Genomic DNA, 18,480 nt, shown 5'->3' with positions numbered 1-18,480 from the left:
CTGGTGGTCAGTGTGTGTCATAATGACCAGTCATTCCCAGTCTTTCTACTGTTAGGGTCAGTTTGCATATTACCCTTTTACTATATAGGATAGAGGCTTGGTGCACAGGTGGGGGCCGGCTGGTTTGCCTTGAAGAGTGTCCCGGATCAGGGTGGGGGTCCCGCTTGGGTGCCTGGTCGGCCTGAGTGAGGGGCTGATGGCTGTTTGCAGTTGGTCACACCCCCTTCAGGGTGGGGGTCCCCACTGGGGTGCCTGGTCGGCCTGAGTGAGGGGCTGATGGCTGTTTGCAGCTGGTCACCCCCCTTCAGGGTGGGGGTCCCCACTGGGGCGCCTGGCCAGTCTGGGTGAGGGGCTGAGGGCCGTTTTCAGGCTGGCGGGCGACTGAAGCTCCCAGCCTCTCCTTTTTTTTAATTTTTATTCTGGGATTTATTTACCTTTTATAATTGAAACATTGTTGCCGTTATTGGCGCTCCCAGCTCTGAGTCCGCGGCTGGCTGAAAGCAGGTATCTGGGGTTTGTTTAGCTTCTATAATTGAAACTTTGTTGCTTTTGGAGCTGTTGCTTTCGGAGCTCAGAGCCAGGCCGCGGCAGGCAGGGAACCTTGGCTTCCTCCATCACTGGAGCAAGCAAGCCTCATATTCGCTTCAGCTGTGTGGCTGCTGGTCGCTATCTTTGTTGGCAGTTAATTTGCATATCGCCCTGATTAGCCAATGGGTAGCGTAGCGGAGGTACGATTAATTACCCTTTTTGTCTTTTATTAGATAGGATAGTATTAGGTAAGGATCCAACCTCATTTTTTACATGTGGATATCTAGTTGTCTCATTGTAGTCTTTGTATGAAAGTTATTGAATAGTATAAGCAGCAACCTCTTTAATAATTTAAAACCTAAAGAAGCTTTCTTATGGCTATTTTTTGATCCTTGATAAAACAAAAAAAAGCTGTGTCACAGTTTTACTTACAGTTTGCAGAGACTTATTTTTGGGTCTTAAAGTAATGCAGTTTTCTGTATGTCTCTTTCTAGCATCTAATATGGTAGATACATAATATTGTTTTAGATACCTCAAATAGTTGTTCTTAGGTGGAGGTGTGTATCAAAATTTTTTTGGAGGAGAGATGGTCTTTTTAAAAATACATGTAAAAAAATACACATGTATATACTCCTACTGAATTTTAATTTTTGGGTAGGGGCTGAGCATGTGAATTGCATTTTGAAATAATCTGTTGATTCAGAATAATGAATGGACTTTGTTGTTTGCTGGTAAATGTTTAACAGTTACTCAGGGAAAAAAGAGAAAGCCATGCTTTGTAGGATTTACCAGTTCCTTTGTGTAAACACTCCTGTCATGGTCAGTTTCAAGCTACCAAAGTATTGTCACTGAATAAAAAGCTGGGTAAAAATACTATTTCCTACAATTCTATATTATTCTCACACACGAACATACATACGTACATACATGCATACATAAATATAATAAGTGTAATTAACCACAGAGTAAAATGTGCTGAATATTTAGGAAGTGAGTTTGGACTAATTATTACCTTTGTCATATTATTTGTTTAGTTTTTACTTTATATAATTTAATTCTTAATCATAGTTTTGTTTAACAATGACTTGTACAGTTCTTGAAATTTTAACAGTTGGGCCCAGCCGGTGTGGCTTAGTGATTGAGCATCAACCCATGAACCAAAAGTCACCGTTTCGATTCCCAGTAAGGGAACATGCCTGGGTTTTGGGCTGGATCCCCAGTTGGGGGCATGCAGGAGGTAGCTGATCTAGTATTCTCTCTCATCATTGATATTTCTATCTCTCTACCCCTCTCCCTTCCTCTCTCTAAAAACAATTAAAAACATTAAAAAAAAATTTAACAGTTGGCTCTTATGAGTCAGTGTATACTGGTTCCAGCACACTACTCATGGACTATAGTTAATGTAAAGGACAAACATCTCGAATTTATATTCTGAACACATTACTTTAGAAATTATTTAACTCTAGTTGAGTTTTCTCTCTAATATAAATTGGTTTTAGGTTCTTAATAGGAGATGAACATCAGCAGTAGAGATTTAGGTACTTAACGGGTATCTTAAGTTTAAGTGTGTTGTTGATCATAAAGATTTATATGCTTAGCATCATAACAGTTTACGTATTTATCATATCAGCTTAGTAAACAGCAAGGTTGACATTTGATTAAGAACTTTAAAGCCTGATTTTTGCTTTCCCTAGATGAGAAAGCCCTCAAAGGCACTGAGCTTCATGCACACCTAAACGATAGAGTCATAAGATTGTAGAATGGTCAGTTTTCAGGGAATTTGCTATCCAAACTTAAAAAAATATATACTGTTAATAAGCTAGTGTATTAGGATATTCATTATTTTGAGTGATAACAGGGTAACAGCTGCTAATCATTTCTGCGCTACATTTCTACTGCAGTTCATGTGACTCTTGATCTTCATATAATGAATTTCTACGGGAAAATTAGATTTAGTTTAAGTAGGGGCAACTATAGCAAAGACAAAAGAGCATAGTTAAATAATGTGTATGTAATTCTACCCCTTCTCTGCCGCTGACCTCAAATCCAATGTGTCTGAGTTATGAGGTTGATAACCCCTGATCTTGTGGAGAAATAAATTGTAATTCTATAGTGTGCTGGCATGTCCGAGACATATGAACAAATGGAGAGAATAAAGAACTGTCTTAAGAACCAGAGAGCACTTTACAGAGGAGAATGACATTTTGCACTGGGTGTGAAACATAAATGGCATGGAGGAGGGAAGGGGTGAGTCCAGGAAGAGGAAAAAACCAGCACAGTAAAAATAGGAATTTTAAAGGACTACTGTGTTTGAGAACCTACTTTGTTTAAAGGACTACTATGAAGCTTTGTGTCCAGTGTATAGGAATTATAGCATGTGAATGTGAGTTGAGGGCTGAAGAGATCTATCTTGTTCACCAACTCACCTCCAGACCCTGGAACTAGTAAGTTTACTTACTGAGTAAGTGAAAAGTGATTCTGATAATGCAGCCAGTATTGAGAACTCTGGTAGTCTCAGGTCTGCACTGTCCATTAGGGCTATTGAACACTTGAAATGTACCTAGTCTGAATTGAGATGTACTGTAAGTGTAAAATACATCCTGAATTTCAAAGACTTGGTATGAAAAAAAGAGAGTAAAAAATCTCAATAAGTTTTATGTTGATTATGTATTATATTGACAGTATTTTGGATATATTTGGTTTAATAAAATATACTATCAAAATTTTAATTTACCTGTTTCTTTTTTCTTTCAAATGTGGCAAGAAGAAAGTCTTAAAAATACACTTGTGGTTTGCATTATATGTATATTGGAAAGAGCTGGTCTAGGTATTTGAACCAGATTTAAGACAATGAAACTGAATTTAACACAATCAGAGGCTTATTTGAAGTAGAGTCAATAGGATTTAATGAGGAGACAGAATTGGTTTGTGGTCCCTTTTTTATACTAGACTCATATCATCATGAACAACTAATTTTTAGCACTATTTACAGTACTTGTGCTGACACTAATAGGCTATTTTGAAACATTTATGAAATACATTTTATGGTACTAGATACTTTTTATGGTACTAGATCTATAGAACTTTGCAAATGCAGTAATTGAATTGTGTTTTCTTCTATATTAGAGACTATACTGTGGCACACCAAAAAATATTTATTTTTGTTGAACTGACAAAAAATAGGTATAATTTGATTGATTTACACAAAAAAATAGTAGTAATTAGTCACTCTTGCTCCAAAGTAACTTTTTAAAAAATCATGTGCCTATTCTTGAATGTAAGAATTTCTGGTACCAAGAGTTAACCAATCAGACATAATTTTATTATGCAACAGGACCAATAAGATGCAACTCTATTGTATGACCTGTGTATTTATGATTTAAGATCAGATGGCGATTGTTGCTTTGGCTGTTGTCATTTTTTTAATTTGACAATCTAAAGGAAAAGAGGTCATCACCACCGATAATTAGCAAGTATTGCATGTTGTAAAAATTCTTGCAGCGTACCAATTGAAAATCAATGATCTACATTATCAAATGTGGGTACAGTATTGTTAATAGTATTCTTTTACTGTTCTTGGGATCTATAGTGATGTTTTCTGTTTTGTTTCTAATATTGATAACTTATCTTTCTCTCATTTTTTCTTAGTTAGCCTGGGTGTAGGCTTATTGATTTTATTGATCTTTTTAAAAAACAAGCTTTTGGCTTTATTGATTTTTCTCTGTCGATTGCCTGTTTTCAATTTCATTAATTTTTGCTCTAATCCAGTGATGGCGAACCTTTTGAGCTCGGCGTGTCAGCATTTTGAAAAACCCTAACTTAACTCTGGTGCCATGTCACATATAGAAATTTTTTTATATTAAAGATTTATATTTTTTATATTTATTTTATATACTTAAATGCCATTTAACAAAGAAAAATCAACCAAAAAAATGAGTTCTCATGTCACCACTGACACGCGTGTCATAGGTTCACCATCACTGCTCTAATCTTTGTTATTTCTTCTGCTTGCTTTAGATTTAGTTTGCTCTTATTTTTCTAGTTGTCTAAGGTGGAAGCTTAGATTATTGATTTTAGACCTTCTGTTCTACTATATGCATTTAATGCTATAAATTTCTAAGCACTGCTTTCACTGCATTCCACAAATTTTGATGTTTTATTTCATTTTCATTTAGTATGAACTATGTAAACATTTCTCTTCACGTGTTAATTAGAAGTGGGTTGTTTAATCTCCATATGTTTTGGGATTTACCATCTACCTTGTTACTAATTCTAATTTAATTCCATTGTGGTCTGAGAGGAGACAGTGTATGATTTCTGTTTTTCATAAGTGTTTTATGTTCCAGAATGTGGTCTGTGTTTTGTTTTTGAATACTCATCCAAGGATATATATTTCTGATTTCATAGAGAGGGGAGGAGAGAGAGAGGGAAAAAAAGCATCCATGTGAGAAAAAAACATCGACTGGTTGTGCCTCCCTTATGCACACCAACCAGAGATCAAATCTGCAACACAGGTATGTTTCCTGACCAAGAATCTAACCCACCGCCTTTTGGTATATGGGATTAAGCTCCAATCAACTGAGCCATCCGACCAGAGCTGAGGATGTTTTTTTAAAGGATCTTATTAGTAGAATGTTTCTGTCTAGTCCTCTCCCCATCTCCTGTGGTTTCCGCTCTTTACTATTGTATTATTGGGTACATAGATACAGAGATATTAAAAAGAAAAATTTGGATTAACATTAAATTTAATTATATCCCAGACTATAAAAAGCTAAATGTTGATCACCACCAAACCAGTATTACAAGAAATGTTAAAGGGACTTCTTTAAGAAGGGGGTGGGAGGAATCATAAATATGAATAATAAAATGACAAAAACTACATACCTCTAATAATCATCTTAAGTGTAAATGGATTAAGTGCTCCATTTAAAAGATAAGGTTGCTGAATGGATAGGAAAATAAGATCCATACATGTGCTGTCTACAAGAGACCCATGTCAGATGGAAAGACACACACAAACTAAAAGTAGAAAGAGATGGAAAAAGATATTTCATGCAAATGGAATTGATAAAGAAAAGCTGGGGTAGCAATATTTATATTAGACAATATAGACTTTGAAACAAAGGCTATAACAAGAAACAAAGAAAAACATTACATAATGATAAAGTGGTCAATCTAACAAGAGGATATAACCCTTGCACCCAACATAGGAGCACCTAAATATATATTGATGGATATAAATGGAGAGATTGACAGTAATGCAGTTATTGATGTCAATGACAATTGGCATCAATGGATAGATCATCCAGAGAGTAAATCAAGTAAACAGCAGCCTTAAATGACACATTAGACCAGATGGATTTAATTGATATTTTAGAGCATTTCACCCTAAAGCAGCAGAATATAAATTCTTTTCAAGTGCACATGGAACATTTTTCGGGCTAGACCACATGTTAGTTCACAAAACAAGTCTCAATAAATTGAAGAAGATTGAAATCTAATCAAGTATCTTCTCCAACCACAATGGTATGAAATTAGAAATCATTTACAACAAGAAACTGGAAAACATGCAAACACATGGGGCTAAATAACATTCTACTAAAAAATGGATGGGTTAACAACAAATTCAAGGAAGAAATCAAAAGATAGCTTGAGACAAATAAAAATGACCTAGAATGATCCAAATTGAAAAGTAGAAGTAAAATTGTCATTATTCGCATCTAACATGATTTCCTGCATAGAGAACCCCAAAGATTACAAACACACACAAAATTATTAGAACTGATAAATTCAGCAGAGTAGTTGGATACACAATTAATATTCTGAAATGGATTGCATTTTTGTACACCAATAATGAACTCTATCAGAAAGAGAAATTAAGAAACATAGACTTGATTCTAGTTACAAAATGTCAATTGTAGTAATATAGCAAAGAGTGGCATGACCTAACAGTAGTTTTGGAGAAATCCAAGGGTGACTACTTGACTGTATTTTAAACCAAGGGTGGGGAATGTCTGGCTTGCAGGCCATATAAGGCCCAAAAAATCACTTGGTCTGGCCCTGCCACGGCAACCGCAGGTGGAACTAGAAATTCAGTAAATCTAGGAACTTTTTTCATAGCAACACAAAATCGTATTAAGTGAATCAATAACGTAAATTTTTAGGGACAAGGAAAGAACGTCGGTTACGGAATAGACAGCACACGTACGAGTACATGACAGGACAGACATGTTTGCTTCTCATCTGCTCCAGGCCCATCTGCCTATATTACAGTGACTCAGGACAGTCTGTGCCAGGTAGGCTGGGAGTGTACACATTGTGGAAGTGTTAGCATGCTCGCGAAACCACAATGATCTGGTGGTAATGAGATGAGATGCAATGAGATAATTCCTCAAGATGTTGATGACCTTGCCTCCAATGATTGACAATGTTGTTGACTTTCTTCTTGACACAGACAGTAACTCCAATCCAACCTTTATCCACATGTCCACGATCAACAGTCTTCCCAAAAACGGAATCTCATGAAGATTGTGGAAATTACACTACACAGAAAAGACCTCAAGAGTCAAACGTTGGATATGTTCCAAATCCAAGATGTAGGATTAGAACAATAGCAAAACAATAGTGTCTCTGGCAACACACACACTGGATAGTTATTAAAACGTAAGTGGTATAACATTCTACAAATGGGAACTACAAAAGAATAATAGTTGATACAGGGTGTCGATCTTTCCAAGAGAAATGGACAAATTATTATTTTTTTGTTGTTGAAATCAAAGGCAAACCTATGTGCCTAGTTTGTGGCAATGCATTAGCAGTAATAAAGCCAACCTGGAGCATCATTATAGCTCAAAACAGGCTAAACTCAATGAATTGGGAGGCCAAATGTGTCTGGATAAAATCAATGCTCTGCAGCAGAGTTTGGAATCTCAACAGGCCGCTTTTGTTAGGACTCGTGACAGAGACAATGTTATTCAGACCAGTTATGTAGTGGGAGAGTTCATCACAAAGAAGCTGAGGTCTCATGTAGGTGGAGAGTTTGTGAAACAGTGCATGGTGGCTGCTGCAGAGTTGTTGGCACCAAACAAAGTAAAATTGTTTCAGAGTGTTAGTTTTTCTCAGAGAACTGTCTCAGATCAGAGTACTGACTTAACACAAGGTATTAAAACACTGAAGGATTCTGCAGGAGATTTCCAGTTTTTCTCTCTGGCTTGTGACGAGACAGTGGACATAACAAATACTGCCCATTTGACCTTTTTTGTTCATGGGATAACTGCAGAGTTTGACATGAGAGAGGAACTGCTATCACTGGAAGCCAGGCATGGTATTACAAAAGGTGAAGACTTATTAGAACTTGTTTTATCAATGAAGAAATTTGAGCTAACATTTGAAAAGGTCTGATTACAGGTGGAGCTCCAGCTATGGATGGCTTGCAAAAAGGGTTATAATTGTGCATTTATCAAGAAAGAACCAAATTGTCTGTCTTGATCCAAGTGATTTAATTATATGCCACTGCATCATACACCAAGAAGGTCTCTGTGAACAGTGGTTGCGACCCAACAATGTAATGTCAACTGTAGTGTCATGTATAGATTTTGTTAAAAGCAGAGGGTCTAACAGCCACCAGTTTAAGGAGTTGCTGAATGATCTTGACGCTAAGTACAGTGCTCTTATTTATCACTGAAGTGTGGTGGCTGAGTCACAGGAACATGCTCAGGAGGTTTTACTAACTGCAGGATGAAGTCAAGCAGTTCATAGAGCTGAAGGGAAAACCAGTCAGGGAACTCAATGATAGCAAGTGGCTGTGTGATCTAGCGTTCATGGTGGACATTACAAAGTACCTCTCAGCTGAACATCAAGCTGCAGGGCCCCAACCAGCTTCCCAGCTCCCTGCTTTCAAATGTGAAATCATTTGAAGCTAAATTAAGGCTGTGGAAAGTACAACTTGAAAGGAATAACACAGTGCATTTTCCCACTCTAGAAGACAAAAGCCTTCTACGACACTTGAGTGTTGGTGAATGTGCAAAACTAATTGAGGCATTTAATGTAAGATTCAAAGATGTGAAAAGTAAATGGAATTGAACATCCTTGCTACACTGTTCAATGTTGAACCAGCTGATATGCCTAATAACCTACAACACGAAATCATTCAACTGAACTGAAAGCCACATACAACAACCTCCCACTGCTTGTGTTCTATAAATGTTACATAAGCAATGATGAATTACCCACTTTGAGAAAACATGCATTGAAATATGCATCTGTGTGTGGACAACTTATTGCTGAGAGCCGTTCTTTTCAAAACTTACCATCACAGAATCAACTGTGCTCCATGGAAAAGCAGTTGCAAGTAGCAACATCATCAGTACCAGTTAACATCACACCCTTACCAAAGAGAAGCAGTTCCAGCCATCACATTAGGGATGAGTTAATTAAATGTTTGACCAAATATAGCAGGCTAATTTTTAAGTTGGTAATTTTGTATGGCCTGCAAATGATGTTATAAAAATACAAATGGCCTTTGGCAGAAGGAAGGTTCCCCATCCCTGCTTTAAGCAATAGGCAAACATGATTTCTATAAAAGTGTAAGTCTTAATTCCTCTTTCGTCATTATTATGGGTTATATACTCTGAGGTTCCTTCCTCCCATTACAATAAAGCTGGATTCTGGATAAGAGACAGCAAGTACATTTTTAATGCAGTGCTGCTTTCTGAAGAACGCAAAAGAGCAGCAAAAACAATTAAAATCAAGGATTGAGCAACAAATCTGAAAGCTGATGATGGCCTTGAAATTTTTATAAATATTAGAGCTGGTTAGAGACTAATTAAGCCTTATTGAGAGAATTGGTGAACTGCAAGATGGAACTGAAAAATTTATCCTGAATGCTGCACATAGAGAGGGTTATAGAAAATATTGAAGAAGTTAAAAAATGTGGGGAAAACACTTAGAAAATCTAATGTACATCTACTTGGAATCCCAGGAAAATTAGAATGTGAGAATGACAACATTTAAAAGAAGTAGTGACTAGAAATTTTCCATAATTGATGAGATATAAATCTACAGATACAGAAAGAACAATGCATGTCAAGTAGAGTATTATATTGAAACTGCAAAACTCCAGAAACAGACAAAATACTACAAATGCCCCGAGAAAAAAAGACAAATCTTCCTACAAAGGAGCAGCAGAAGGACAGAACGACAATGGAAGCCAAAACGCAGTGGAATAATAATCTCAAAGTGTTGAGATAAGTCCTTAAACCTATAGTTATATACCTAGCAATTGGTTTTTCAGGGAGATACAATAAAGAGGTGCTCAGATAAAATGAAAGTGCTGATTACTAGGAGACCTTCACTAAATAGGAATGTGTAAAAGGATATATACATCAGGAAGATGTTTCTTCTGAAATGTAAAGGTGAAAATGTTTACCAGGTTGGAAAAGTCTGTTTTGTTATGATCTATGTAGTTATCAAAAATGTAGCATGGTACTTTGAGAAGGTGAAGTATAGTATCAAAGGTGTAGTGTAAATTGCTTTACATTCCTCAGAATCCATTCTATCACCTTTTCATTTTGTACCTGCACTATGGTTTGGGGAAATTGACCCAAAGATAACAGCTGGGCCTTGATTAATGCACTCTAGTCATAATAATCCCATTCTCCTTGCTGCTAATTCACTTGATTCAGCAATCAAGTGCATGGCTATTATCTTGCTATCAATTATTGATTCAGATGTGGCCAGAAGGAAAGAATTCTTATGTTGTAGAAGGCGAGAGGCACCCTGGGGAAACCTAAATTGGTTGGTTGTTATTATAGTAAAAGAAATATGCCTTAATGTGAAGTGAAAACTAGGAATAGTAATCTGTGGAAAAGGAAAAAAACAATAAGAAATTTTGGTTTCTAAGGAAAGTTAGGCATAGACTTATTTGTCAGCAAAGTGATCTTAATTGGCATAAAACTATCGTTTTAACCCAATGGGTGTAGTTTATTTTGCTGCAAATATTATTAGCAAGTTTGATCACAGGTTGTTGCTCCAGAATCTACTGTCAGTGTTACTTAATATATTTAGAAATCCAAGTAAATTCTGAATTGTTAAAATACCTTCTTCCAAGAGCACTGGTTAAAATATTGTGTGTGTGTTTTTTTAACAAATATTTTAACATGTACATGTTGCAGGGTGACTAATTTATAACATATAATAAATTAAATGGTTGCACTTTCAATTAATGTTTGCACTTATGAGAAGAGGACAAGCCATTCTGTTCAAGAAATACAGGAAGGTGAAAGAACAGACTATGCTGTAGTACATGGGACAAGTAATATCAGGCCCTATTTATTAGAATATCAGAGAAGGGGGGAAATAACTTTATTTGACAGTAACATGCCTAAACAAGTTATATACTGGTGAAGTGGAGAAATGAGGATATACAGGTTTTTTTGTTTTGTTTTTTACTGATCTTAGCCTCCTTAATAAGTGTTATCAAAATAATTTTCTAGTCCGGCCAGTTATTTCTTATAAGGTTAAATGTATACTTGCCCAGCCAATGTGGTTCAGTGGATTGAGCATTGTCCCATGCACCAAGAGGTCACTGGTTCGATTCCTGGTCAGGGCACATGCCTGGGTTTCGGGCTCAATCCTCAGTAGGGGTCTTCCAGGAGGCAGCTAATTGATGTTTCTCTCTCATCGATGTTTCTGTCTCTTTCCCTCCTCCTTCCCTCTGATTCTCTAAAATAATTTTCTATATTATGGTCTGAGGTGTGATATTGACAAAAGTATTAGAATAAAACATATTTCCTAATTTGAAATTTCTCCAAATATTGAAGACTGCATTCAGTCTTTAGTACTTACTGAATATATATGATCTTATGGAATAGTATCAGAGTTATATTGAAAAACAATAGACAAGTCAATATTGTATCATTTTAATATATGTAAATTGTTATTAATGAAATTTAATGAGATTACATTTCTGGTTCTAAATCTGTTAAAAATATCCTCTATAATAAAGAGAAACATGTAAATTGACCGTCCCTCTGCTACGCTCACCAGCCAATCAGGACTGAGTATGCAAATTAACCTAACAAAGATGGCGGGTCAATTTGCATACGCAGGTGTCAAGCGCCTTGAGAGGCGACGGCAGCCGCGGGCTCCCAGGACCATCACTGGCCCCGAGAGGTGAGGCCGGCCATGCCTAGCTATGCCCACGGGCTCCCCGGACCTTCGCCGGCAGAGAGCAGAGCGGGAGAGTGGGCGGAGAGAGGGAGGTTTGGAGGACTTGGCAGAGCAGGAGGCTGCTGGACATAGAGCAGAGTGAGAGAGAGGGCGGCTTAGAGGGTGTGGCTCCCTCTGTCACCCCAGCTTCCTCATCACAACTGTGGAAACTGACGGCAGGGAGGAGGAAGTCCCACCCCCACAGAATCAGCCATTGGTCAAACAGCTCTCAGCGGTCTGACAGCCAGGACTCTTGTTCACCTGCATCTCAGACCGTGACAGAAAAGAGGTAGGACTATGTTTAAAGAACAACTGTTGATACAACGTAGCTCTGCAGCTGAAAGATGTCGGCATTATTGACAGAAAATGTCTGAAGGGCAACGTGCATCTGATCTTGAAAGAAGGCGGCGCCTGTGACAAAATGTATCTGAAGACCAGCTATTGCAGGGGTCCTCAAACTACGGCCCGCGGGCCACATGCGGCCCGCCAAAAACATTTATCTGGCCCGCCGGGTGTTTTTGCCGCCGCTGCCTGCTGCTTAGCAGCCGACTCGTCCAGGGCCCGTGGTGTGCATGTGTGGAATGTGCGCTGCACTCTCCGACTCCCCTCCTTCTCTCTGTGTCTCGACTCCTCCTCTCAGTCTTGGGTGTGATCGGATGAGTCACGAGCTTGCCTGTGCAGAGCCTGCTGCTGCCTGAGGACCAAGGTAAGAACAAGTTAGGATTTTTTTTTTTTTTAACTTAAGAGGTCTAATTTTTTTTTTTTGCAGTTAGTAGGGCCTTTTTTTTGAAGTTAGGAGAGGCTTTTTTTTTTTTTTTTGAAGTTTTTTTTACTTCAAAATAAGATATGTGCAGTGTGCATAAGAATTTGTTCATAGTTGTTTTTTTTTAAAAACTATAGTCCAGCCCTCCAATGGTCTGAGGAACAGTGAACTGGCCCCCTGTTTAAAAAGTTTGAGGACCCCTGAGCTATTGGAAAAACGTCGCTCTAATGTTGAAAAACACTGGCGTCATCGACAGAAAATGTCTAAAGACCAACGTGCCTTTGAAGTTGAAAGAAGGCGTTGGTGACGACAGAATATGTTGAGAGGACAGTCATCAGCAAGTACTACCAATACTGGTAGGAACTGCCTTCTCAGCAAAAATGGAGTACATGAGGATGCAATTCTCGAACATAGTTGTGGTGGAATGACTGTTCGATGTGAATTTTGCCTATCACTAAATTTCTTTGATGAAAAACCATCCTATGGGAAATTTACTCGATGTTGTAGCAAAGCGAAAGTCTGTCCAAATGATATACGTTTTCCAGATTACCTGGCATATTTAAAAAGATTAATGACAAACAAAGATTCTGACGGCAAAAATTTCATGGAAAATATTCGTTCCATAAATAGTTCTTTTGCTTTTGCTTCCATGGGTGCAAATATTGCATCGCCATCAGGATATGGGCCATACTATTTTAGAATACACGGACAAGTTTATCACCATACTGGAACTTTACATCCTTCAGAAGGTGTTTCTCGGAAGTTTGCTCAACTCTATCTTTTGGATACAGCCGAAGCTACAAGTAAAAGATTAGCAATGCCAGGAAACCAGGGCTGCTCAGAAAGACTCATGATCAACATCAACAACCTCATGCATGAAATAAATGAATTAACAAAATCGTACAAGATGCTACATGAGGTAGAAAAGGAAGCCCAATCTGAAGCAGCAGCGAAAGGTATTGCTCCCACAGAAGTAACAATGGCGATTAAATATGATCATAACAGTGACCTGGGTAGATATAATTCTCCCCGTGTAACCGAGGTTGGTGTCATATTCAGAAACAAAGATGGAGAACCTCCTTTTGAAAGGGACTTGCTCATTCATTGTAAACCAGATCCCAGTAATCCAAATGCCACTAAAATGAAACAAATCAATATCCCGTTTCCTACATTAGATGCAATGACATATCCTATTCTTTTTCCACATGGTGAAAAAGGCTGGGGAACAGATATTGCATTAAGACTCAGAGACAACCGTGTAATCGACAATAATACTAGACAAAATGTAAGGACACGAGTCACACAGATGGAGTATTATGGATTTCACCTCTCTGTGCGGGACACGTTCAATCCTATTTTAAATGCACGAAAATTAACTCAACAGTTTATCGTGGATTCGTATTAAAGAATGGAGGCCAATCGGATAAATTTCATCAAAGCAAACCAATCTAAGTTGAGAGTTGAAAAATACAGTGGTTTGATGGATTATCTCAAATCTAGATCTGAAAATGACAATGTGCCGATTGGTCAAATGATAATACTTCCATCATCTTCTGAGGGTAGTCCCAGAAATATGCATCAGCGATATCAGGATGCTATGGCAATTGTAACGAAGTATGGCAAGCCCGATTTATTTGTAACCGTGACATGCAACCCCAAATGGGCAGATATTGCAAACAATTTACAACGCTGGCAAAAAGTTGAAAACAGACCTGACTTGGTAGCCAGAGTTTTTTGTTTTTGTTTTTTTTTAAATACCAATCTTTTTTTTTTTTTTTTAATATATTTTATTGATTTTTTACAGAGAGGAAGGGAGAGGGATAGAGAGTTAGAAACATCGATGAGAGAGAAACATCGTTCAGCTGCCTCCTGCACATCTCCTACTGAGGATGTGCCCGCAACCCAGGTACATGCCCTTGACCGGAATCGAACCTGCGACCTTTCAGTCCGAAGGCCGATGCTCTATCCATTGAGCCAAACCGGTTTCGGCGGTAGCCAGAGTTTTTAATATTAAGCTGAATGCTCTTTTAAATGATATCTGTAAATTCCATTTATTTGGCAAAGTAATAGCTAAAATTCATGTCATTGAATTTCAGAAATGCTCACATATTATTGATACTAGATAGTGAGTCCAAATTACGTTCCTCTAATTAATTCCCTTTCAATGTGCACGAATTTCATGCACCAGGCCACTAGTTCTTTTATAATTTCACAGAATGTTTATTTTACAGTATAAGCACTACTGCTCAGAAACTCTTTTCAAGTAAATCTGTAGTTGGATATTACATGATAGTTTAAGTAGACCAAAACAACAATATATTATTGAACAATTTGGAGATAATCACCTATAAAAATATTTTTATATTACACACTAATATATATTTATAGTGGATTTAATCCACAGAATATTCAAAAGTTATGTGGTATATAGAATAGTTTTTGATAGTCCATAGAATATATTTTAAGAATAATGTTACTTTTTTCCTCTTGTCTCTATAAATAGGAGTTGTTTTTGTTTTGTTTTTTGTTTTTGGACCTTTTACCATTTTTTCATGTCTGGTTCAACTGATGTAAGTTTTTACGATTTATGGCAGCTTGTGTTGTCTTACCAGCAATCATATGTCATTTCATTGATCAAGTAATGACTACATACCTAAAGATATAAAATTTACTAGTTTCAATAGTCTAACCACTAAACTGTACACCAAAGTCAATACATAATATAAATAAACAAATACTTAAATAAAAAAATAAAATGGAGAAAATAAAAAATCTTCAAGGATAAATTAATTTGTGTTTTAAGCAGCCAAATTTCATGTCTGATAATGCCCCAAAAGAACTTTTACCCTTTATTGTCTTTGTGTGTTAGTGTCTTTCATAGTTAGGATTTAGGGTTAATAAAAGTGATACTGTGGGTGGGAAGATAATTATATGATACTGGTTACTTTATTTTTTTTACCACTTAGTAAATTGTGGTTTGAAGTTTTTTTGTTATGCGATATGTGTTTATTAAATGTTATAAGCTAATTACTATTCTCCTGTTTTGTCTGTAGGCTGCTGTTACACCTAGAATAAAGTGTAAAACCTTTTTTTATGTATAATATATGCACTGATTTCTAACTGTTTTGGCTACCATTTTTGTTTTCATCAAAATAGGGCAAGTCTCTTTTTTTGAAAGCATTTTTAATGAGTTTGGATTTATCTTTAGGGTGTGTAGGAAAATGCTGTTATGTTAAAGTTACAAACCCTTGTGTATATTATCCATTTTAAACTGTCTTTTACCCTGTGAATTTCACACAAAAAAAGTATGTAGCACACTATCAAAATTTAAAATAACATATTTTCTCTGTATATTTTAAAATCTTAGTTACTCCTTATATGTACTACATTGCTATTCTTTAGTGAAATAAGTATTCTATAATGTCTTCATTGCGGTGCTACATTAGAACTTGTCACATCCTCTCCTTAGTGGATAAGTGATTATATGCAAAACTGATTCTTTGTTAAAACAAAGATGAAGTTAGAAATATTTTGTATTATAATAACTATCTCATTCAGTTTTTTAAAAAATAACAGTAATTTCTATGTATTTATATACTTTTTAGAAAGAATCTTCAAGGGGGAGACATAGAGAAAAGGAAGACATAAAAATCACCAAGGAGAGAACTCCAGAAAGTGAAGAAGAAAATGTAGAGTGGGAGACTAATAGAGATGGTAAGTTTCAAAAATCTTTGTTTATGTAGTCAATTTATTGATTATTCACTTTGCAGACACTTTTTGTGCGCTTCATTCAGCCCAAGTGCCCATCATAGATGAGTAGGTTCAAAACACTTTTCAACTGTGATCTCCCTGTCAGTAGAAAATGGCATACAGTAGAAGAACAAAGGCAGAAAAAGCTGTTTACACTGCATTTTTCAACTTCACTATCCTTTTTTTCTTCCTAGAATTTTATTGTGTACCATCACAATTCTTTGGAATTTTTTTACATTTGTAGATTTTTCAGTTCTTCAACATCAGGGTTAAAAAATTAAATCTAAATTTATGTTTGTTGTTTTTCATAAAATATTAAAAGATTACAAAATTTTAAAGACCTGGGGAAATTATTTAAAAGGTATTGTTGACTTTCATTTTTCAAAGGAGATTTAAATCCAATAATAATTAAGACCTGGGATTTTTTCATGAAAAATTAGCAAAATCATCTTTGGGTCATTGTCTTAACAAGTAAGGATTTATTTTCCACATCACAAATGTTCACTTTTATGATCTTCTTCAAGGTGAGCAATAGAGCCACACATTACCAAATATAGAGAATGGGAACTCAATTGTTGAATGTGTTGGGTGTGCTAGGCATTTTAATATAATTTATATACTAATTCAATAGCTTTGCTATTTCTTATACATAACATAACTGAAGAGTTTAAGAACTTAAGCAACTTCTCAGCAGTAAGCTGAAAACAGACCAGGGGTTATAACATTAAAGGTTGTGGACCAGGCACTTCTTTACAAAAAAAGCTTTGTTGGAACACAGCCATATCCATTTGTTTACATATTTTTCTGTAGCTGTTTTTGAGCTACCATAGGTGAGTTGAATCCTTGTTGAAAGACAAGAGCTGCAAGCCTAAAATAGTTACGCCTATTATTAAGAACAATCTCTGAAAACTTACATAGTCTAATACTTGAATTGTACCCTAAATGCCTTTCCAGTAATTTGACCATCATACTTTTTAAGGGAATTTATTCCATCGTCGAACAGCATTGTCTGTTGAAGAGTGCTTCTGAGAACAAACAGGAAACTCTCTTATGATTAGTTCATTGGGATTTCATAAGCCAATCTAATACCGTTTATACAGGGTGTCCCCCCAAAATGTATACACCCTTTAACAACTGATAGCTCAATTTTGAAAATGAAATGTATTTTAATAAACACTCCCTTTGTAATTATTCAAAGTGTGTGAATACATTTTGGGGGGACACCCTGTAGTTGTAAAGGCAGCTGTGATGTTCCATTGTGGTTGGATCAATTAGTTAATATCCTATCTAATAAAAGAGAAAGATGCAAATTGACCATAACCCCGACACCCTTCCCATTGGCTAATTGGTGAGATATGCAAATTAACTGCCAACCAAGATGGCGGCCGGCAGCCAGGCAGCTGAAGCAAACAGGAGACTTGCTTGCTCCAGTGAAGGAGGAAACCAAGATTCCCCACCTGCCGCTGCTGGGCTCTGAGCTTGCACTCTAGGAAACAATGTTGCAATTATAGAAGGTAAATAAACCCCAGAAACCTGCTTTCAGCCATCAGAGCTGGAGCGAGCAGGACCGCAACAGTGTTACAATTATAGAACCCAAACAAACGCAGATACCTGCTTTCAGCAGCCGAGGTCTCAGAGCTGGAGCTGAGCCTCAGAGCTAAAGCCAGCTCTCAGTTCCAGTGACAGTCATAGAAGGTAAATAAGTCCCAGAATAAAAAGAAAAAAGAAAAAAAGGAGAGGTTTGGAGCTTCAGTCACCTGCCAGCCTGACAACGGCCCTCATTCCCTCACCCATACTGGCCAGGCACCCCATTGGGGACCCCCACCCTGAAGGGGGAGTGATCAGCTGCAAACAGCCATCATCCCCTCATGCAGGCTGGCCAGGAACCCAATTTGGACCCCCACCCTGATCCAGGACACCCTTCAGGGCAAACCAGCCGGCCCCCACCCGTGCATCAGGCCTCTATCCTATATGGTAAAAGGGTAATATGCCTCCCAGCACCAGGATCAGCGGAGCCGCGAGGCCTCCTGGCACCGGGATCAGTGGAGCAGCGAGGCCTCCCAGCACTGGGATCAGCGGAGCCGCGAGGCCTCCTGTCCCCTGGAGCAGCGTGAAAGGGGGCAGCGCCCACACCCCCTGATCGCCCTGCGGCTCTGTGTGTGACAGGGGGCGGGGCCACAACCTCCCTATCCACCCTGCTCTGTTCATGACAGGGGAAGGCGCCCCAACTC

General features: G+C 37.5%; 1 protein-coding gene across 9 annotated transcripts in view; it reads left to right on the top strand.

Annotated features, from left to right (window-relative positions):
- The window catches only part of ZC3H13 (zinc finger CCCH-type containing 13), a 143,772-nt gene that overhangs the window by 11,768 nt on the left and 113,524 nt on the right, over nucleotides 1-18,480 (top strand). For all 9 annotated transcript variants that reach the window (XM_070409142.1, XM_070409141.1, XM_070409145.1 and 6 more), the window contains one exon: nucleotides 16,105-16,213. In XM_070409142.1, coding sequence (XP_070265243.1) covers nucleotides 16,105-16,213 — 109 coding nt within the window. The remainder of the gene's footprint in view (nucleotides 1-16,104; nucleotides 16,214-18,480) is intronic.

Source organism: Myotis yumanensis, unplaced genomic scaffold, assembly GCF_028538775.1.
Source record: "Myotis yumanensis isolate MYYU_CA2020_CCGP unplaced genomic scaffold, mMyoYum1.0.hap1 SCAF_3, whole genome shotgun sequence".
Lineage (NCBI taxonomy): Eukaryota > Metazoa > Chordata > Mammalia > Chiroptera > Vespertilionidae > Myotis > Myotis yumanensis.
Note: the sequence above shows the minus strand (reverse complement) of the source record. Positions and strands in the feature narration are given on the sequence as shown.